General features: G+C 41.0%; 2 protein-coding genes across 6 annotated transcripts in view; one reads left to right on the top strand and one right to left on the bottom strand.

Moving 5' to 3' along the window:
• The window catches only part of NCBP1 (nuclear cap binding protein subunit 1), a 38597-nt gene extending 20815 nt beyond the window's left edge, over positions 1 to 17782 (bottom strand). The window contains exons 1-8 of one of the 2 annotated variants that reach the window (XM_005905975.3): positions 17497 to 17782; positions 8805 to 8893; positions 8145 to 8245; positions 6180 to 6336; positions 4024 to 4131; positions 3556 to 3677; positions 2553 to 2622; positions 1871 to 2086 (exon numbers count right to left, since the gene is read on the bottom strand). In XM_005905975.3, coding sequence (XP_005906037.1) covers positions 1871 to 2086; positions 2553 to 2622; positions 3556 to 3677; positions 4024 to 4131; positions 6180 to 6336; positions 8145 to 8245; positions 8805 to 8893; positions 17497 to 17530 — 897 coding nt within the window. In that variant the 5' untranslated portion in view covers positions 17531 to 17782. Of the gene's footprint in view, positions 1 to 1870; positions 2087 to 2552; positions 2623 to 3555; positions 3678 to 4023; positions 4132 to 6179; positions 6337 to 8144; positions 8246 to 8804; positions 8894 to 17496 lie in introns of those variants that run through there. The other variant, XM_070375590.1, reaches the window with a different exon arrangement.
• A 94-nt stretch (positions 17783 to 17876) lies between these two features.
• Positions 17877 to 22521, top strand: part of TSTD2 (thiosulfate sulfurtransferase like domain containing 2) — a 28596-nt gene continuing 23951 nt past the window's right edge. For 3 of the 4 annotated variants that reach the window (XM_070375594.1, XM_070375593.1, XM_005905990.3), the window contains exon 1: positions 17897 to 18136. The gene's annotated coding sequence lies outside the window, so the exon portion shown is untranslated. Of the gene's footprint in view, positions 18137 to 22521 lie in introns of all 4 variants that reach the window. The other variant, XM_070375591.1, reaches the window with a different exon arrangement.

Genomic DNA, 22521 nt, shown 5'->3' with positions numbered 1-22521 from the left:
GCAAACAGGTTCAATGCCTTTATTTTTATTTACTTTTTTAGTCACCACTGTAGACTCTTAATGGTGACTTTTACTTTATAATTTCTAATTAAAAAAGAAAAACAAACTTTTTTTGAAAGACCAGAACTAAACAACCAAATCCTCTTAAGATATCTTGTATATTTATGCTCTTCTGGCAAAGCATGATGGGCACATCACAGAGGCAATACCAATTACAAACACTACAGGAGAGGCAGATTTTGAGGTCCTATTCTAATGTTCCCTTTGCACAAATAAATGCCTAATCACAAAGATTCTAATAGTCTTATTGTAAAGTAGACTTCCAATTACATATACCTAATTAGACCATTACATAAAGTTGACTAAAAGCGTTTTATTATATATGGAATACTGCAAGTGGGTAGCAAGTTGATAATTCTGTATTTATAACCAATTACCCTGGGTCGGGAAGATCCCCTGGAAATGGCAACCCACTCCAGTATTCTTGCCTGAAGAATTCCATGGACAGGTGAGCCTGGCAGGGCTACAGTCCATGAGTCAGACATGACTTGAGCAACTAACACTAACTAACCCATTACCCAACAACTATTTAATCTAAGATAGGGTACACATATACTAAAATTTCACTGATCAAAAGCAACTTTCCAAAGAATAGAAGAGAGAAGGCGGGGGAAGAAAACTCAAACTTGACCTTAGGTGGTAATACGGGTTCTTATGCCAGTGGTTCTCAACCGGGGGCAATTTTGCCCCTAAGGGAACATCTGGCAACCTCGGGAGACATTTTTGGTTGTCACAACTGACATGCTACTGGCACCTAGAAGGTAGAGGCCAGGGAGAATTTTAGGCATCCTACAATTCATAAGACAGCCTCATAACTAAGGATTTCCCAGCCCAAAACATCAACTGTGCTGAGGTTGAGGAACTCTGCTCCATGCTGACTGGAACGTACAAGCAACAGGTGTGACAGAGAGCCTTGTGGGCTACAGTCCACGAGGTTATGAAGAGTCAGGCATGACTACACCACCACTACCACATGGCACTTTAGTTAGGCGAGTTTCTATTCAGCACCAATCCAGTGACCACTATGCTTGCTGCTTGGGTATTAAGGTTAATACAATTATTTGCATAAATGGGATTGCTAAGAGTCGGACACGACTGAGCGACTTCACTTTTACTTTTCACTTTAATGCATTGGAGAAGGAAATGGCAGCTCACTCCGGTGTTCTTGCCTGGAGAATCCCAGGGATGGGGGAGCCTGGTGGGCTGCCGTCTATGGGGTCACACAGAGTCGGACACGACTGAAGTGACTTAGCATAGCCTAGCATAGCAAAATATAAAGGCTATCAACAACTTGATCTCATAATAAAAAATATATATATTTAAGAACTATAAAGTCAGCTTATACACATCTTTGGGATTTTTAAACACTACTGAGCACTTACCATGTGTCATATATCATTCTGTATACCTTATGTGTGTATATTAATAATTTAATCCTCATTACAACTTTGTGAGCTATATACTAATTATTATTCTATTTAGGAAACTAAGGTAAATAACTCACTCAAGAACGCACAGCTGGGATATGCCTAAATCGGGATTAAAACCCAAACCAACCTGGCTCTTGAACCTATACTTTTCAATTGTACACCATGCTGTCTCTTCATTTATACAAGCTAAATACGATTTCTCACATAATGAGGTGATTCCATTCACTGAATTAGACGTTAACCTCACTGCCACTGACCCTCTGAGACAATGAACGACTCAAAATTGAAATGTCCTGCAGGCATAATTCCAACAAGATGAAACCGTAAGTACAACATAACCCAGGCCCTTTGAAAGAAACCTTTGCTGACCACGCACGTACCTCAGGATCATCTGTGTAATCAAACATTCTGAAGATGACCCTCGGCATCGGGTACACCGAGTCTTCAGTGTGAGGCGGCGGTGTGAATGGAGGCAGGTTGTGCTGCAGGGCTTCACACAGGATGCTGTCAAAGGCAAGATAAGGTCTTAGGATGTGCCGCTCCTGCCAGCGATCCTTTTTCAATTTCTGAATCTGGGCCCAGAGGCAATCTAAATACTAAAGACAGATTAATGTTTAACAATTAATAGATATTTGGAGGCTAGGTGAAATAACATTTTGACCAGACAAAACCAAAAATCTACCTTCTAAAATACAGGATACAAAAGTAAGCTAACTTATTAAACACAATACAAAAGAATAGTGCTATGTTTCTGCACATGTTTTAATTACTTTACAGAGTCTGTCTGGGGCTGTTATATCTTATTTTTTCAAATTGGGCATTTAAGTAAAAAATACATCAACTCTATGATATCTGGAATCCCACAGAATAGGTAACGTTCTAAGGACATTCTAATATTTATTAAAAATACACTATATGCCTAGGGCTATAAGGAGCTGAACCCCTGATATGAAGTGTGAAAACACAGCTATAGTATACAAATGTGATGACTGAGTATGTCAGAGATTAAGAACCTACTCTGACTGTGCTTGTATCTATCACAAGAGACTGAAGTCAATTTACCTCTTCTTGCGGATGTGGTTTCTCTGCAGTCCATACTTGTAACATGGGCACATGAGTCTTTTGGCGTCTTCTAGAAGTTAGAATGAAAATCTACATTTAGGTTTTTAAAAACATGAAAAGATGTTCAGTTGCTTTCATAATTAAGAAAATGAAAATTATGGGAGTAAAACATTTTAACCTGTCAAATTATCAGATATCAGAATCGTTGATAATGTATTGCCAAAATGTAGGCAAATACACAGTTTTGAAAACACTGCTGGCAGAAGGCTAACTGATAAATAATCACTTTAGAAGAGATGTGCAAGGGTAAAATCTCTTTCAAAGGCAATCTGACTAAACAATCTATCAAAATTAAAACTGTTAAAAGACACTTGAACCTAGTAATGCCATTTCTAAAAATTCACATAACCCGCAAACACATTTGCACATGTACACAAAGACATACGTACAAAGATATTCACTGAAACGCAATTTAAAATAGCCAAAGACTTGCAATAGGCTCAATGTCTACCAACAGGAAACGAATTAAAGAAATTATGGTACATTCAAAGAGTTGAATATCATACAGCTGTTCAAAGAATGACGTAGAGCTAAATATTTTACACAACAAATCCAAACTGTATTAAGGGGGGAAAAGAAAGTGTGTATAGAAGAACAATCTGTATACTGGACCATCACTTGTATAAAGGAGAGAAGGATATATTCAAATGTTAGAACATTCACACTCTTATTTTCATTCTTCTTTTGCAAACATGTATATATTATTAAATATAAAACTACAACTTTTGAAAAATATAAAACATTTAAAAAATATAGAAGGTAGCTTAGTATAATGAGAAAGCAAATTTTTATCTTTAGACTTCTTCAGCTTTATTTGTAACTATGTAGATATTAACAATATCCAAAAGAGGTACCTACTAATAGAAAACCAAACTTAAAACAGAATTCCCTGGGCAAAACCTTAAGGGGACACAAAACCATTACCATGCTGCTGTGCCCTTACTTAAGATAGCTTTCAGTGCTGGCAAAGATTCGGTCCATCTCTGCATCTTTCTTTTCATACAATTCCTTTCCAACCCAGGGCAAGGACGACAGAAACGCATACACGTACCAATCCCGCCGCACCTGAGGAAGTTTTTAAAAGGTGCCTTTAAGATAGGTGCTAGTGAAGTTTCATTCACGTCATATTTATTCCTGAATGAAATCCTATGGACACTATTTAATAGGGCTAATGAAGACGGCTCATTCAGAGCATTTTCAGATATATTAGTTTTAATCTTATTAGGCAGAATCATTTAACTAATATACATATGTCATGAGGATCGACCATTATGCCAGTTGGCTTAACTTTCAGGTATTAAAAATTCATAATGTAATATCTATTAATCTGTTTTTGTTTTTTGCTAAAGGGCTATTAGTGAAAAATTCCTCATAGCATATGAATGAAATTCAGCACAAGGGGTTTTCTTACCTGAGGCACATCTTCTTCCTGAGTTACACTTACAAAATTTTCAAACATAGCAACCATTGATGGGGCAGCAATGACATGACAATTCACAAGATCAGATAGAAAACGGACCTATTGGGGAAAGCAATTTCTATTAAATCTAAATGTCCTTTATAATATTTATAACACAAGCATTTTGCCCAAGGACCAAATCTAGACCACTACCTGTTTTTTAAGGAACCTGTAAATTAAGAATGGTGTTTTAGATATTTAAAGGCTTGGAATAAACCAAAATAATATTTTGATTCCTACAAATTATATGAAATTAAATTTCAGTGTCCACAAATCAATTGTTACAGAGCCACACTCATTTGTTTACATGTAGTCTTTGGCTGCTTTTGTGCTCTAACAGCAGAGCTGAGAAGTTGTTAAAAGAGACTATATGAAGGACAGGAATCCACATGTACAGCTTTACATTTATACTAGCCTAGGAAGTCAAAGTGAAAGTCGCTCAGTTGTGTCTGACTCTTTGCAACCCCATGGACTATACACAGTCCATGGAATTCTTTAGGCCAGAATAATGGAGTGGGTAGCCTTTCCCTTCTCCAGGGGATCTTCCCAACCCAGGGATTGAACTCAGGTCTCCCGCATTGCAGGCAGATTCTTTACCAGCTGAGCTACAAGGGAAGTCCACTAGACTAGGAACCTAAACTGTAATATTCTAGCTACTACAACCAATAATCTTTTTTGTTTGGTTGTGAAAATTCTTCACTGGACCACAGAAATGGAAACGAACAAAAATTTATTGGGTGTACTCTGTGTGCCACTGCTAAGCACTATTAAAGTCTCTGTCAAATGGGAGCTCACAGACTAGTGGGACGTGCAAATCTTGACCCAAAAGGATGACTCGTATACTAGAAGATAAAGAAAAGAGTGCTCTAGAAACAGGGATAAAGGGAGTAGGGGAAAACATCATAAAGCAGGTAACAATCAAACTAGGTCATGAAAAATCAGTAAAGTATCCTCAACTGGAGAGGCTTCTAAACAGAGAGGTTCAAACACAAGGTGTGTTCAGGGACCCACAAGCAATTCTGATAGAGCTGGGAATATATGGAAGGCAAAGAGAAACAGACAGGGGCAACCATGACAGGTCAAGCTTAATGAAGTTTGAACTTAATCTTATAGTCTAATCAGTGTACAACTCTTTTGATTGTATATTCAGTAGAAAAGAATTTGACCACGTACCTTCAACATGCACATATATTTATTCCTAATATACTGAGGCCCACTGTCTATACATATTAATAAGGCTGTCAGTCTATATGTTACATATTAATAAAGCTTAATTCCATATCCATTTAGGAAGGCATGAACTACACTAGAGGCCCTGGAGACAGAGGAGAAGGGACAGACTGGAGAGAAATTTATGAGGTAGAACCGACAGGGCTTGGGGACTGCTTAGAGTATGACAGGGCAAAGGGAAGACAAAAATCAATGCTCAGGTTTTTGGGCAGCTATCCAGTAAATACCAGCCACTTGTGTGGGTTGGGGTGAGGACTGAGAAAAGGAGGTATGAATAATGTATTAATTTAGGGATTAACTTTCAGGCAAGACACCTTAGGGCTATCTAGGAAGTATCTGGAACATAGGTCTGGAGCTCAGGGGAAATGTTGAAGCAGGAGTTAAAACTATAGTGGGGAGGGGGCAGTCATCAAAATAAATAGTTTACAAACCTATGAGAGAGAATGGGAATGCTTTAAAAGAGAATATTTGAAAAAAAGTGAAGTGAGGACAGAATTCTGAGAAACACAGAAATTTAAAAGGGGCAGAGGAAGCTGACCCAGAAAAAGGAGCCTGAGAAATAAAACACAGGTGGCAGCAGGAGGTCCTGAAAAAAGTGGTGCAGCAGCAACCAAGAGCTAAGAAGTGTAAAGCATCGTTTATTATAAGGAGGTCAACCTGGATTTAGAGTTAAAAGAAGCCGTATCACTGGATTGGTAATGAGCTCTGTATCTTTAAGAAGAATGGTTTCAAAAGGGCAGCTGTTATGGGTGAGTGGAGAACTGTATTTCAAGAGAAAAGATAAATTATTTGGTTGTAGCTTACCTCTCTACTCCATTCCGACACTAAGTTCATAACATACCAAAAACTTCTCAAAAGTCAAAAAGCCAAAAACTTACCAAATATACAGCTTCATTATAATTGTTTGATTTCAATGATTCTTTCAGTTGGCGAATCATGGCTTCTACAAATTCTCCACCAAAGTTGTAATTCCTGGCATTCAGTAGTCCAACTAATGTTGTATAAATGGTCAACTTCTCAGGTAACAGACGTGCACTGATTTCAGAAGCCAGTATGACAATAAGATCCAAACACAACATTAAGTTGCTGAATTTTATACAATTTTTTAATCATTTTATTAACTTTAGAAAAGCAATACATTTAACTATTATTTTAAAACTACTTCGAAAAAGGCATAAATATTGAAAAGAGTTGTAGACAGAGCTACCTCAATTTTTTCACTTTGATTCTATCAGTTAATCCTAGGGTTAACAAAATAAAACACTCTAACTGTGAAGTCATCAAACTAAAATAGACAAAACTCTAGACTAGCTTTTCTTCCAATATGCTTAGTAGAATCAAATGGTAGATTTACAGAAAATGGTTTCTGTGGTAAAATACCTGAGAATTGTTGAATGAAACAAGTTTTTTTTTAATACAGAATCATTAAGGGGGAGACAGAGCAATCAACATTTCTAAACTCAGCTGACCAAATGTCATGGGATCAGAATTCCACTTTGAGAAACACTATTCTAGTTTCTTATAAAAAGTTCAGAACTAATGCCAGGTCCTATTAAACTGCTGAATTTTTAACACAGTACTCTAATATAGTAAAATTTCTTTACATCTCAATTTGCTTACTCAAGTGTGTTAATTTTCATTAAAATATTTGAAAAGTAGAGGATCACAGTAATAAATTTTGAAAAAAAGCAAATGTTGATCCCTAATTTAGGCAGCCTTTAGCAATTAGCTAAAAAAGAAAAGCAAATGGGAACTCATGATCATTCAGATTCTCTTAACATTTTTTGCATTTTCCCAAGGTTCCTAGCAGTGTTAGGGACAATTCAGGCTTAAAAAAAATACTTGCACTGATAGTAACCATTCTCCTCAACCCATCCTCACCTCAAAGTCATGGCTTCCAGAGTTTAAACATGAATCTACTCCATTCCAATAAATGCTTTCAGAACCGAAAGAATCTATGGATAACTATAGCCAAGTTAGTTTTCTTAGTAGTTTCCTAGTGTGAGGACATGTCTTCCTGAATATTAATTGGATTCCTTCAAAAAACTGTATCTGAATTTATTTATAGTTTATGAGAAGTTAAAAATCGACCTATAGTTTCAATCTGTGTGTATATTTGTAAATTTAAAAACTGAGTTGTAGGCAATTTAAGACAAAAACAATGTTTTAAAATAACTGAAATAACAATGAAGTCACTTTCATAATGAAGACTCTTTTATCCAGAAACCATAGCTACTTCTCTGCAAAGCAGACAGTTTAGAGTAACCACTGTCTACTTGAGTGATAAGAAGTCTGGATTGCTAATTCCACTGTTGCGAGAGACTGTTTCATGATCTCACATGAGACTTTCCCACACTAATGGCCTTACAAATTAAGTGCTGAAACTCATTCTAGCTAACCTAACTCAGAGAAAGATTATGCCTATTATGTCACAGCTCCAAAAGCATCTTCAGCCTTCTAGAAGGGCTATTACTTGAGTGACTGACTAGTTCTCAAATTTGTTTGATATTACTGATTAAAAATATAAATTAAACTCTATCATATACATTTAATTGTATGTGCTTAAAAGAAGATTGCTAAACGTGAAGTTGTCTGCTTTCTCACTTAAAAGCAGTCAACTCAAATGAGTCTAAGGATCCAAGAAACAAAAAAAAATGCTCAATTTTCATGCTATTTATCTCTCAGAGTTCACCAAAGGGCCAAAGTTCATTTAATTTGACAAATTCCCCATGGAATGAAACTAGATGACATATGGAACATAAACACATCTTCTGAACATTCCCAAGCATTTAAGAGTAGATAATACATTATCACCTGGATTCATAAATCTTTTGTATACATACACTGTACAAAGAAGCCTTAAGATCTTGCTCTTGTAGTTAGGAAGATCAGCTTCCAAAACACCAGCCAAGCCTTCTAGGTTGCTCTCCAAAGAGCAGGCACTCTGTAGAGGATAGGATAGCATATTAAATACCTGTCAGGTAACCAGCAATTAGTGCATTAAAATTTTCCAGGTGATGATAAAAAAGTTACACACAAGGCACCCTGACAGTTTAGTATAAATAAATTCTGGTTGTTATTATTCTTTAGAAAACCCCATAAAGAAAACAAATGAAATTTAAAAAGCAGCGTAGCAAGTATTAGATGTGGGAGAACATCCCAGGCTCTGTCTACTGATACTTTTCTAATGAATTCACTCATTATATGACTGGGCAAACTACCTCAAGTATCCAGAACTTACTCGGTCTTCATTTGCAAATTGAGCAGACTGCTTTCTAAGGTCTCCTCTAAGACTTAAATTCTATGAAAATTACTAAAAACATGTAACTCTCAACTATCTGCATTCCAAAGCTTTTAATATGCCTCTACTTTGGGATGTAGATGCATGGCCATACAAACTTTGACCATAAGTTAGAACATCAAGTTTTCAGATGCAGAAATTAATCAAGCACAGTCAATTAACACTCTAAGCCCATCACAATCTGTACCTATTTTGATCATACCTTTTCTCCTACTTTGCATATTAAAGATTCCAAGTGATCTTCAGTTTCATTTGCATCAGAGGTCTTTCTCCTTTTGTGAGGTTGTCCCCCTGTTTCAAGAATGTAAAAAAGTGAACATTACAGGATGACTCTGTTACCAAAAACTTTAACTTTTTAATGCTATAATCTCTTTTCTACCTGAAGCCCTACTGTTTATGCACAGCAGAAGCGCTTAGTAACTCAGACAAGGCTAGATACAACCAATAAACAAGGCTAGACACAACCAACAGTCTCCATACCCTGGGGCATCATAACTCCGAGAGGCATTAAGTTTTGTGAGAAAAGTGTCCCCACAGAACTATGCAATGCAGCAGCCCTGTCCATTTCTTGGATAGGTAGCAAAGGTGCCCGTATCATGCTAGTCACTAGCAGTGAGAAAACTCCCTATAACACGCATCAATGGCTATTCCCATTCATTAAGGGCTTAACTTGAGTTGTTTAATCACCCTCAGTTGCTCGTTCCTAAAACCTGTCAGTGTTAGTAGTACTCATTATTCTAATAATGAAAATTATGTAAACTGATGAAATATGGGTATAAAAACCAAGTTGAACATTTTGCAAAGATCTGATGAGGGGGTAAGCTTTTGTTTAAAAACAAAAGAGGAGGAAACTTCAAATGATGGGAAAGGAAGCATAAAATATTAGGACTAGTTTTACAAAAGTTTCAGAGCTCTTAAGTCATCAATTAATAGTTTTGGTTCTATAGACCACAGAGGCACTAGGGTCTGGTTTATCCCAAACAATGAGAATTACAATCAGCAGACATACTCAAAGAAATGTCCTGAGCATGATATCAAACAATTGGTGGGGAAGAAAGTACACGATTATCATCCTTAAGTACCGGATGATCTATCATTTAGTCTTGGTGTTAGCAATCTCTTACCATTTTGTCTAAAACTTCAATACTCCTACCTCACATTCTTTTATAGAATCTCATAAGGCTGAAAAAATTTCAAATACTAGTGTTAAATACAGAGAAGGCAATGGCACCCCACTCCAGTACTCTTGCCTGTAAAATCCCATGGACTGGTAGGCTGCAGTCCATGGGGTCACTAAGAGTCGGATGCAACTGAGCGGTTTCACTTAAACTTTTCACTTTCATGCACTGGAGAAGGCAATGGCAACCCACTCCAGCGTTCTTGCCTGGAGAATCCCAGGGACAGGGGGAGCCCGGTGGGCTGCCGTCTATGGGGTCGCACAGAGTCAGACACGACTGAAGCAACTGAGCAGCAGCAGTAGCAGCAGTGGTAAATACGAAAGATGATGCTGTTGCTACACACAGTGTGGGCCACTCTCCCAATATAATTCAATTTTTCACTTCCACCAATTAAATTATTAGGACAGCAAGCAGACAAGCAAGCAATAATCTGTAACTCTACCAGGGATCAGTATTAATAATGAAAATCTGCAGATACAGGGTCACCCAGAGCGACTTCACTTTCACTTTTCACTTTCATGCATTGGAGAAGGAAATGGCAACCCACTCCAGTGTTCTTGCCTGGAGAATCCCAGGGACGGCGGGGCCTGGTGGGCTGCCGTCTATGGGGTCACACAGAGTCGGACACGACTGAAGCGACTTAGCAGCAGCAGGACCAAGTTATATTTTTAATCTCCAGACTTGTACAGCCAGAGGAACTGAACCATTTTTAGAGTTCCCAACTACTTACTTACCACTGGAACATCTAACAGTGAAAAAAAACCCAATGATTTCCATAAAACACAGCACCTGGCTATTATAACATGGGATGTTAAAAGCTTTTCCAATGTCCGACATGATCTTCAGGTACCTACCACCCGAACACAAGCTGAATAAAAGAAGCAAAACGCAAAGGAGAAAAAGAAAGATATATCTGTCCGAATGCAGTGTTCCAAAGAATATCAAGTAGAGAGAAGAAAGCCTTCCAAAGTGATCAATGCAAAGAAACAGAGGAAAACAAGAGAATGGGAAAGACTAGAGATCTCTTCAAGAAAATTAGAGATGCCAAGGGAACATTTCATGCAAAGATGGGCACAATAAAGGACAGAAACGGTATGAACGTAACAGAAGCAGAAGATATTAAGAAGAGGTGGCAAGAATACATAGAAGAACTATACAAAAAAGATCTTAATGGCTCAGATAACCACCATAGTGGAAGTGATGAAATTCCAGCTGAGCTATTTCAAATCCTAAAAGATGATGCTGTGAAAGTGCTGCACTCAATATGCCAGCAAATTCTGAAAACTCAGCAGTGGCCACAGGACCGGAAAAGGTCAGTTTTCATTCCAATCCCAAAGAAAGGCAATGCCAAAGAATGCTCAAACTATTGCACAATTGCACTCATCTCATACGCTAGCAAAATAATGCTCAAAATTCTTCAAGCTAGTCTTCAACAGTATGTGAACCAAGAATTTCCAGAAGCTCAAGCTAGATTTAGAAAAGGCAGAGGAACCAGAGATCAAATTGCCAACATTCGTTGGATCATAGAAAAAGCAAGGGAATTCTAGAAAAACATCTACTTCTGCTTTATTGACTTTGTGTGGATCACAACAAACTGTGGAAAATTCTTAAAGAGATGGGAATACCAGACCACCTTACCTGTCTCCTGAGAAATCTGTATGCAGGTCAAGAAGCAATAGTTAGAACTGGACTGGAACAACAAAATGGTTCCAAATCGGGAAAAGAGTATGTCAAGGCTGTATATTGTCACCCTGCTTACTTAACTTATATGCAGAGTACATCATGCAAAATGCCAGGCTGAATGAAGCACAAGCTGGAATCAATATTGCCAGGATTAATATCAATAATTTCCGATACACAGATGATACCACCCTTATGCCAGAAAGCAAAGAAGAACTAAAGAGCCTCTTGATGAAAGTCAAAGAGGAGACTGAAAAAGCTGGCTTAAAACTCAACATTCAGAAAACTAAGATCATGGCATCCGGTCTCATCACTTCATGGCAAATACATGGGGAAACAATGGAAACAGTGAGAGACTTTATTTTCTTGGGCTCCAAAATCACTGCAGATGATGACTACAGCCATGAAATCAAAAGACACTTGCTCCTTGGAAGAAAAGCTATGACAAACCTAGACAGAATATTAAAAAGCAGAGACATTACTTTGCCAACGAAGGTCCATCTAGTCAAAGCTATGGTTTTTCCAGTAGTCATGTCTGGATGTGAGAGCTGGACTATAAAGCTGAGCACCGAAGAATTGATGCTTTTGAACTGTGGTGTTGGAGAAGACTCTTGAGAGTCCCTTGGACTGCAAGGAGATCCAACCAGTCCATCCTAATGGAAATCAGTCCTGAATATTCGTTGGAAGATTGATGTTGAAGCTGAAACCTCAGTATTTTGGCCACCTGATGTAAAGAACTGACTCACTAGAAAAGACCCTGATGCTGGGAAAGATTGAAGGCAGGAGGAAAAGGGCACGACAGAGGATGAGATGGTTGGATGGCATCACCGACTCAATGGATATGAGTCTGAGCAAGCTCTGAGAGTTGGTAATGGACAGGGAAGCCTGGCATGCTGTGTTCCATGGGGTCACAAAGAGTCAGACAGGACTGAGTGACTGAACTGATTACCACCTAGATAGAATCAGTGTTATAAAAGGCCACAGGGCAAAACACTGTGTGCTTTGACTGCCCAACCCCTCAGTGATCATTGCTGCTGCTAAGTCGCTTCAGTTGTGTCCGTCTCTGTGCGACCCCATAGGCGGCAGCCCTCCAGGCTCCCCCGTCCCTGGGATTCTCCAGGCAAGAACACTGGAGTGGGTTGTCATTTCCTTCTCCAATGCATGAAAGTGAAAAGTGAAAGTGAGGTCGCTCAGTCGTGTCTGACTCTTAGCGACCCCATGGACTGCAGCCTACCAGGTTCCTCCATCCATGGGAGTTTCCAGGCAAGAGTACTGGAGTGGGTGCCAAGTAATCACTGAATATAGTTTAGAAGGGATAATGTCAAAAAAAAAAAAAAAAATACAACAAGCATGCAACATAACTGTTGCAACATATTCCTGAAGACACCTGTCCATGTAAAGATGTGGACATGTGCAGTATCATGGTATCAGTGACCCTGAGTCTCTAGTATACATCAAGCTGAAGGCACAGAATCTGCATAAAGGTTTCACCACCCAAAGAGCCAAACCCAACACAAAAGGACTTCTATTTTCAGAATTCATTCACTGAAAAAAATTGCATATCTGAAGGAACATTTACATAAGCTATCAGCCAGGACATTAAAATAGCCGTATCCAAGAGCAATGGTTCTCAACTAGGTTGGATTTTGTCCCCCAGGAGCCACTTGGCAATCTCTGGAGACATTTTTAGCTGTCACACGGGGGAAGTGCTACTGGCCTCCAGTGGGCAGAGGCCAGGGATTCTACTAAACATACCACAGTGCAGAGAACAACTCCCACCAACAAAGAATAATCCAGCGCAAAATGGCAGCAGTGCTCATGATGAGTAACTCTGTTCTAGGAAGCAGAATATACTCAATGTTCTTCAGAATCAGACTCCAGTAAGGTTAGGAGAATGCAGATGCTACAAAACGACTGAATCAGAACAGTTTTTTTTTTCCTTTTAAACCTTAACCATTGTCCATTTCTTTCTGGCCCATCTACTTTGCTAACTCACATCCCACCTCCAAGCCATCTCTAAATTAACCATCCAGCTGGCCTGTTTTCAAGTCAGTTTAGAATCATACCCCAGACTTTAAAGCAGCCTCCTAGGCACTCTTGTAAGACTGGACAGAAGAAAATACTGACGTGGGGAGAGAAGGCAGGATTTTTGAAGAAAAACTAGAAAATACAAGTATTCAGTCCTATCTCTGAACTGCAACCCTTCTTTCCTCTCTTCTTCCTACTTTTAGTATGTTTGAAGAATAAGAGGCACAAAGTGTTAAGAAGTAGAAGATGCCCGACTCTCAGCTGACACTGGAGAGACTGTAAGGGGGAGGAGGACTTAACAGACACCAGGTGAACTCACACACGGTAACAGGATACTGAGCTCAAGAGAGCGTGGGCAAGATCACAGGCAGGGAGAATAAAAACTTTAAGAATAAAATCTGTGCAATCAGCTGAATATTTTCACCTATCCTCAAGAAAATATACCTAAGGTAGTTCACAAAAGAAGAACAGATTTTATATTAACAAGTACCTAAGTAGAAGTTTTACAGTGGAAATTAAAGTTACACATTAGCACTTCATTCTGACACCCTTGGTTAGTATAGAAGAGAGAAGGAAGTCTCTATTAAAACCCATCAGAAAAAATCTGAACAAGCTGAGTAATTTTCCCCCCCGTAAGGTGATCCTAATTCTATATGGATACATTATACTACATATTTTATATCCTTATTTAGAATTTACATGCATTACAAAAAATTTTAGACCCACAAAGTGGAAACAAAAACCAACTAATGTGAAAGAGAAAGTAAAAAAAACCAACAAGAGAAAAGGGAAAAGTAAAGTACCTTGATCCTGCAGATTTAAAACAGAGGTATAATAGTCACTTCTGAAACAAACTATACTCTTCCTCAGAGTAACAAATCCCTGCACTTCTATTTATTTTTTTCTATAGTTAAGTATCAATTTTAAAAAAGAGTCACATTCTAAAAGGTAAGGATCTAATACTAAGTAGCTTAAAAGGGACTAACATGGGGTTTGGGGCCAAGGTTATGGACAATATAAATACTTTCTTACAAGAATAAAACAATACATTGAACAGCTACTGTATGCATATCCAAAATAATTGAAAAGCTTCAGATATTCTTAAAAAGAGTCTAAGAAAGGAGTTAGTTTTAGCACTGAACCAGTATCCACACACATTTATTTCCATTTTCATTGTCTATAAATCCACCTCCAGGTGAACTTCATTGGTATAGCCTTGGATCCTGGACTCTGAAGTCTCAACAGATACAGTTTTAAGTTGTATCTGTGAGCTGATCCTCCCTTACCTCTCTGACCTCATCTCCTACAACTCTCCCCCTTTCTCACTCTACTACAGCAACACTGACCTTCTGGCTGTTTGAAGATGACAGGACTATTCTAGCCTTAAGGCCTTGGAACTCAAAAGTTCCCTTTGCTTAGACTACTGCCTTCCCCCACTTTTTAATTAATCAAATGTAAATATACCCTCACCTCCTGCAGGTTTTTGATCAGATGCCATTCTCAGTGAGGCCTTCACTGACAAACCAATACAAAACAGCAACTCCTCCCCAACAAGAGCCTTACCCTCTTTAACTGGTTTTATTTTTCTCCACAGTACTTAACACCATATGATACACTATATTTACTTGATTGTTCTCTGCCTGTAAAAGGGAGACTGCACCTTTTATCATCCACTGCTGTACTGCCAGGAGTTAGAACTGTGCCTGGCACTGTTAAATATTTGTTGAATGAATTACTGTGTCTAGTCAAACACGTGGAGAGTCATGGCAGTTAGGGACTGGTAAGAGCTGACAATAATCCAGAAATGCTTAGGTGCATCTATTTTACACAACAATAATTTGGCCTATTTTAAAATAGCCTTCTATAATACTTAAGTTTTCAAAATTTCTGATTTAAAAAAAATTTAGTAGGCATTTAACCAAAAGAAAGTTTTCTAAAATATTTGACTCAGATCACCATTTAGAATAAACCCTAGCTGATGATTACCCAAATTGTGGCAATTTACGAAAGCTCCAGACTTGGTGTAGTATCTAAGAGGGGTTATAAACTGCCCTTCAACTACTAAATTATTTATAGTAAACGCTGCTTAATTAACTCCTTATTTTATTTTGTTTTGTCTTTATTTATTCTGAGATTCCTGCAGCAAGACCCAAATGGACAGTGATTTAGCTGCCAGAAACTAACTCCTAAGAACGTTATACCAGCATCCCAATAACCAAAGCAAAAGTTGTTTTTCTACAAATTTACATCCAATTCTCCAGGATGCCCCTTGGAAAGATTTTCTCTCCCTTTAGGGACACCTTAGAAAGGAGAAGATGAAAGAATAGAGAAAGCATGAGAAGAACAAAGACAATGGGAAGAACTTTAAAAGACCTAAGTTCTCCAAATCCCAAGTGATGACTTCTAGGAGATTAAGTTAACTAATCAGATACAAAGCACATGAAAACTATTTTCTGTGCCCTGTATGTACATTATGTTGTGTTTAATAAAAATCAAAAATACAGCATAGTAAGACCTGTGTAATGTAACTCTCGACTTGCTTTCACTGGTATCCGGGCACTGCTAATGCTGTCTCCATGTTAATTACACTAAAACTGTAGACCTCAGGTGTGAAGTGATAAGGCTGGGGTAGAATATCCTCCCAAGCCAAGCTCCAGGAGAAATCTGATACACTATTAAAACTAAGTGGGGGACATCCCTGGTGGACCTGTGATTAAGACTGCAGGCTTCCACTGCAGGGGGCACAGGTTCAATCCCTAACCCTAACTAAGATCCTTATACCACGGCCAAAAGAAAAAAAAGAAACAAAACCCAAACCAACAAACCAAACAAAAAACCTTAAATTAGTGGGATTCTGCTCCTACCCCTAAGTTACCCCAACATTCAAGGAGAGAAAAATGTCAGTGGAAAAAATTAATTCAATTTTTTTTGTTCTGTACTTTTTCTTAGAGTCACCACCTGCCAATGTTTATCAGCTCTTAAGCATTATCAGGTGATAAAATACACATCTTCATGAGCAATTAGTTACACGTGTTATCTCTCACAAAGCCGAAATGTCTGTATCATTATTTCTAAGTTACAGACTAAGGTTTAAAGAGGTAATATAACCCAGGCAAGATCACAAAGTAAACAGCAGGGTCTGGCTTTGAAAAGTCCTCTGATTCCAAAGTCTGGCCTCTTAACCACCAAACTACACTCTACTCGAAGAACAATACCCTAAACTATTAATAACAATAACTGTTAGGTTTTCAGTTTGTTGGATGTGTGTTCTTGACTGATTTTTGCAAGATAAACATCTTTTCTATTTTTAACTAGCAAAATTATTCTTGGTTTTTATTACGATGGCAACTCCATGATCCCCATGAGCGCAACCATCCAAACGGTTGATCAAAATCTCTAGGAGCTCTCCAGTTATTCTTCCGACACTCTTTATTACACAAGGGAAATATGCTTACGGTCAGCTCAAAATGTAACACAACAATCTACGTACATCTCTTTCTTAAGAGACCTCTTGGGTGTGGATAAGACACCGATTTCTTTCCCTATCGCTTGGAAGAAGGCAAGATGACGAATGACGGGTACAGGAGAAAGCTCAGATCGGGATTCAGCAGATCTCTCATCTTCTGAGTCCTTTTTAAGTGCAATTTGAGGGTCAAAACGAGACACTGGGTAGAGTGGGTCCCTAAGAAGCGGAGGCACAGACACAGACACTCTTAGCATTCCCTGCTCGGAGATGCTAAGAGCCAAATTTTGAAGAGTTCCTAGGGACCGGGGTCCACCAGGCCTCCCCGTGGCCAACGACTGAGGAACTGGGACCGGGGGAAGCAGGGGACTTTCCCAAAGTTGCCCGGCCGCACTCCCGCCGTGCCACCCCTTCTCTACGCGGCTCCCCGAACGCTCCCGGAGGAAGAAGGGCTTCCCGTCCCTTCTGTCGAGACCCGAAAACCAGGGAAGCCAAACCTCGGCCCACCTGAGGGCGGCCTCGGCGGCCGGGCTCAGGGCACTCACCATCGTTCTCGTCGCTGTGCCGCCGCCGCGACATGCCGCACGCTGGTGCTCCGCGGAGCTGAGACAGCGGTCACGAAGCGCGGCAGGAACCGTCAGGCCGCCGGCCGGTGGGCGGACAGCGGCGAGGCGCGCGGAGTGGCCGGCGCGCAGGCGCTTTCGGTCGCGGCGGCTCCCGGAAGCACAAGGCTGGATGGCTCCGCGAGCTCGGATCCAGGAGAGCCGGTTTTGGAAGCTCACCAGGCCGGTAGCTTCTGCCCCGCACGCAGCGACCCTCTCGGGTTACCTCCGCCTCTTGGCTGCTTCCTTCGCCCGCCTTCGCTGAAAGCCCTTCCGGGGCCACGCGGAGAGCACCGCCTCTTCCGCCAGGCCGAACCCCGCAGGTCCCGAGCCACGCCCGGAGGCGGGTTGTCTAGGAGGGACCCTCTAGTCCCCACCTCCACTTCAGTCCCTCTCTCGGGGCCTCCCGGGGGTTTTCCCGGCGGCCCTTTCACCAACTGCCTAACTTCCGGAGCGAGGTGCGGTACGGCGTTCCTTCCTAAATACAGGAGGGGGCTGGGAGTGCGAGGGCTGCGAGCGGTGGCAATTTCTAGGCGGAGACTGCTCGGTGAAGAGAGATCTGAGAAAGGATCAGGACGGGCGGGTACGTGCTCATCTTTCTCCCACTTCCCGGCCTTTGACGGCTGGGGAAATCTGGGCGGAGAGATTAGGCCAAGACCGGTGCGCGGGTAGAGGCCGGGGTGCGAGGCGGCTCCAGCGACCCGGGGACAGAAGGACCCTCCGAAGCGTGAGCCAGCTACTCCAGGGTTACTCTCTGGCCGTCATCTGATCTCTCGCTCCTCTGACCTGTGGTTTAGGAAAGAACGCGTGATTGCTTTAGTAACGTTTTCAATAGTTATCGGGTACCTTCATACCTGTATTTGAATATCCCTCGCTCTGACATCTCTGGTGAGCGCTGCTACTGCTGCTGCTGCTAAGTCACTTCAGTCGTGTCCGACTCTGTGTGACCCCATAGACGGCAGCCCACCAGGCTCCCCCGTCCCTGGGATTCTCCAGGCAGGAACACCGGAGTGAGCTGCCATTTCCTTCTCCAATGCATGAAAGTAAAGTCGCTCAGTCATGTCTGACCCTCAGCGACCCCATGGACTGCAGCCTACCAGGCTCCTCCGTCCATGGGATTTTCCAGACAAGAGTACTGGAGTGGGGTGCCATTGCCTTCTCCGCTGGTGAGTGCTACAGCTGCGTATCTAACTGCCTGGTCCTTCAGATCAGATCAGTCGCTCAGTCGTGTCCGACTCTTTGCGACCCCATGAATCGGAGCACGCCAGGCCTCCCTGTCCATCACCAACTCCCGGAGTTCACCCAGACTCACGTCCATCGAGTCAGTGATGCCATCCAGCCATCTCATCCTCTGTCGTCCCCTTCTCCTCTTGCCCCCAATCCCTCCCAGCATCAGTCTTTTCCAGTGAGTCAACTCCGCATGAGGTGGCCAAAGTACTGGAGTTTCAGCTTCAGCATCATTCCTTCCAAAGAAATCCCAGGGCTGATCTCCTTCAGAATGGACTGGTTGAATCTCCTTGCAGTCCAAGGGACTCTCAAGAGTCTTCTCCAACACCACAGTTCAAAAGCATCAATTCTTCGGCGATCAGCCTTCTTCACAGTCCAACTCTCACATCCATACATGACCACAGGAAAAACCATAGCCTTGACTAGACGAACCTTTGTTGGCAAAGTAATGTCTCTGCTTTTGAATATGCTTTCTAGGTTGGTCATAACTTTCCTTCCAAGGAGTAAGCGTCTTTTAATTTCATGGCTGCAGTCACCATCTGCAGTGATTTTGGAGCCCAGAAAAATAAAGTCTGACACTGTTTCCACTGTTTCCCCATCTATTTCCCATGAAGTGATGGGACCAGATGCCATGAACTTCGTCTTCTGAATGTTGAGCTTTAAGCCAACTTTTTCACTCTCCACTTTCACTTTCATCAAAAGGCTTTTTAGTTCCTCTTCACTTTCTGCCATAAGGGTGGTGTCATCTGCATATCTGAGGTTATTGATATTTCTCCTGGCAATCTTGATTCCAGCTTGTGTTTCTTCAGTCCAGTGTTTCTCATGATGTACTCTGCATATAAGTTAAATAAACAGGGTGACAATATACAGCCTTGACGAACTCCTTTTCCTATTTGGAACCAGTCTGTTGTTCCGTGTCCAGTTCTAACTGTTGCTTCCTGACCTGCATACAAATTTCTCAAGAGGCAGGTCAGGTGGTCTGGTATTCCCATCTCTTTCAGAAGTTTCCACAGTTTACTGTGATCCACACACAGTCAAAGGCTTTGGCATAGTCAATAAAGCAGAAGTAGATGTTTTTTCTGTAACTCTTTTGCTTTTTTGATGATCCAGTGGATGTTTGCAATTTGATCTCTGGTTCCTCTGCTTTTTCTAAAACCAGCTTGAACATCTGGAAGTTCACTGCTTCACTGCTGAAGCCTGGCTTGGAGAATTTTGAGCATTACTTTACTAGCGTGTGAGATGAGTGCAACTGTGCGTTAGTTTGAGCATTCTTTGGCATTGCCTTTCTTTGGGATTGGAATGAAAACTGATCTTTTCCAGTCCTGTGGCCACTGCTGAGTTTTCCAAATTTGCTGGCATATTGAGTGCAGCACTTTCACATCATCATCTTCCAGGATTTGAAATAGCTCAACTGGAATTCCATCACCTCCACTAGCTTTGTTCGTAATGATCCTTTCTAAGGCCCACTTGACTTCACATTCCAGATGTCTGGCTCTAGGTGAATGATCACACCATCATGATTGGGTTGTGAAGCTCTTTTTTGTACAATTCTTCTGTGTATTCTTGCCACCTCTTCTTAATATCTCCTGCTTCTGTTACCATATCATTTCTATCCTTTATCGAGCCCATCTTTGCATGAAATGTTCCCTTGGTATCTCTAATTTTCTTGAAGAGATCTCTAGTCTTTCCCATTCTGTTGTTTTCCTCTATTTCTTTGCATTGATCACTGAGGAAGGCTTTCTTATCTCTCCTCACTATTCTTTGGAACTCTGCATTCAGATGTTTGTATCTTTCCTTTTCTCCTTTGCTTTTCGCTTCTCTTCTTTTCACAGCTATTTGTAAGGCCTCCTCAGACAGCCATTTTGCTTTTTTGCATTTCTTTTCCATGGGGATGGTCTTCATCTCTGTCTCCTGTACAATGTCACAAACCTCCATCCATAGTTCATCAGGCACTCTATCAGATCTAGTCCATTAAATCTGTTTCTCACTTCCACTGTATAATCATAAAGGATTTAAGTCACCTGAATGTTCTTCCTTCAGTCTTACCCATTTCAGTAAATGGCACCATCCAGTCTACTGCTTAATCCAAAAACGTGGATAGGAGTCATTCTTAGGTCCTTTTCCTTCACTTCCTAAAGAACAATCTACCTGGAAACCCTGCCAGCTCTACCTTCAGAACAGATCTGAATCAGATCACGTTACTCCTTTGTTTACAGCTCTCCAATGACTTTCTATTGTAAACTCCATAACCTCTTCTACAGGGTTTTACTCTCATCACTGTATTCCAACCACTCTGACTTCCTGCACCTGCAGTAAGTCAAGCTGTTTACCACCTGAGGAATTCATACTATTTCCTTTGCCTGAAGATCTCTGCTCCTAAGTCTGCATGGATGGCTTCTTGTCTCAGTTCAAACATCAGGCCCTTAGTGAAGTCTTTCCTGGCCACCCAATCACTCTTACTTCATTCGACAAATATATTGTATATGTCATGTGCCAGGCAGTTTTCTGGATGCAGAGGTGAACAAAAGAAAACTCCTGCTTTCTTAGTGATGATGACTCATTCAGGAACCAGCAAACAATGTAATCAGGTAGTGAGTAAAAGTGGGAGAAGATGAGATTAGGGAGGTGGTAGATGGGGCTTTGTAAGGACTTTATCCTGGTACATTTAGAAGCTTTGGGAGGGCGATTGGACTTAGTTTTTAATCGTTACCTCTGAGACTTCCCTGGTGATCCAGTGGTTAAGAATCCACCTGCCATTGAGGGGACACGGGTTCCATCCCTGGTCCGGGAAGATCTCATATGCCGCGTGGGGCAACTTAATCCTGCGTAAGTTTACTGAGCTCTGAGATCTAGATCCAGCAAGCCACAACTACTGCAGCCTGGGGGCTTAGAGCCTGCGCTCCACAACAAGAGAAGGCACCACGAGGAGAAGCCCCTGCACCACAACCAGAGGGGGTCTACGTGCAGCAGCAGAGGCCTAGCACAGCTAAAAGGAAGATAAATAAAAGTTTTAAAAGTTACCTCTGTGGCTTCTACAGGAACAGGGCAGTTGGGCAACTGTAGTCATTCAGTCAAATGATGGCTTGAAGGAGGCTGGTAGTGAAGGTGGTGCATTGTGGTTGATGTGATTGTATTTCAGAAGCAGAGTTGATAAGCTTTTCAATCATCTGAAAAAATAAGGAAATGAGAATCCCAAAGTTTTTGTCTGAGTAACAGGAAGAATAGAATTGTTGTTTACTGAGGTAAGGGAGACTGAGGAGCAAGAATTTGGTTTTAATAGTTGCATTTGAACAGCTTCCTAGCTCTCACCACAGTCCTGCAGGGTAGATACTGTCATCCCCATTTTATGCTTTTGGGAACTAGAATTCAGAGAAGGTAAATATCCTGCCCAGGTTCACTTACTTGCACCCAGCTGCACCATAATCCAAAGCCCATACTTTCCCTAGTCTTTCTTGTTATTCTTCACATTTATCACTTGTAACATTTGCTTTACAAAAGAATGCATCATGTTGGTGTACTGTGTTCCTTTTGACAAGATTTGGCCATGGGAGCAGTTTGTATATTTCTTTTGGCTCATTTCTTTGAGCTTCCCTGGTAGCCCAGCTGGTAAAGAATCCGCCTGCAATGTGGGAGACCTGGGTTGGGAAGATCCCCTGAAGAAGGGAACGGCTACCCACTCCAGTATTCTGGCCTGGAGAATTCCATGGACTGTATGGTCCATGGGGTCGCAAAGAGTCAGAC

Source organism: Bos mutus, chromosome 8 (genome assembly GCF_027580195.1).
Source record: "Bos mutus isolate GX-2022 chromosome 8, NWIPB_WYAK_1.1, whole genome shotgun sequence".
NCBI classification, from domain to species: Eukaryota; Metazoa; Chordata; class Mammalia; order Artiodactyla; family Bovidae; genus Bos; species Bos mutus.
The sequence above is the reverse complement of the archived record's forward strand: the minus strand, read 5'-3'. Positions and strand labels throughout refer to the sequence as shown.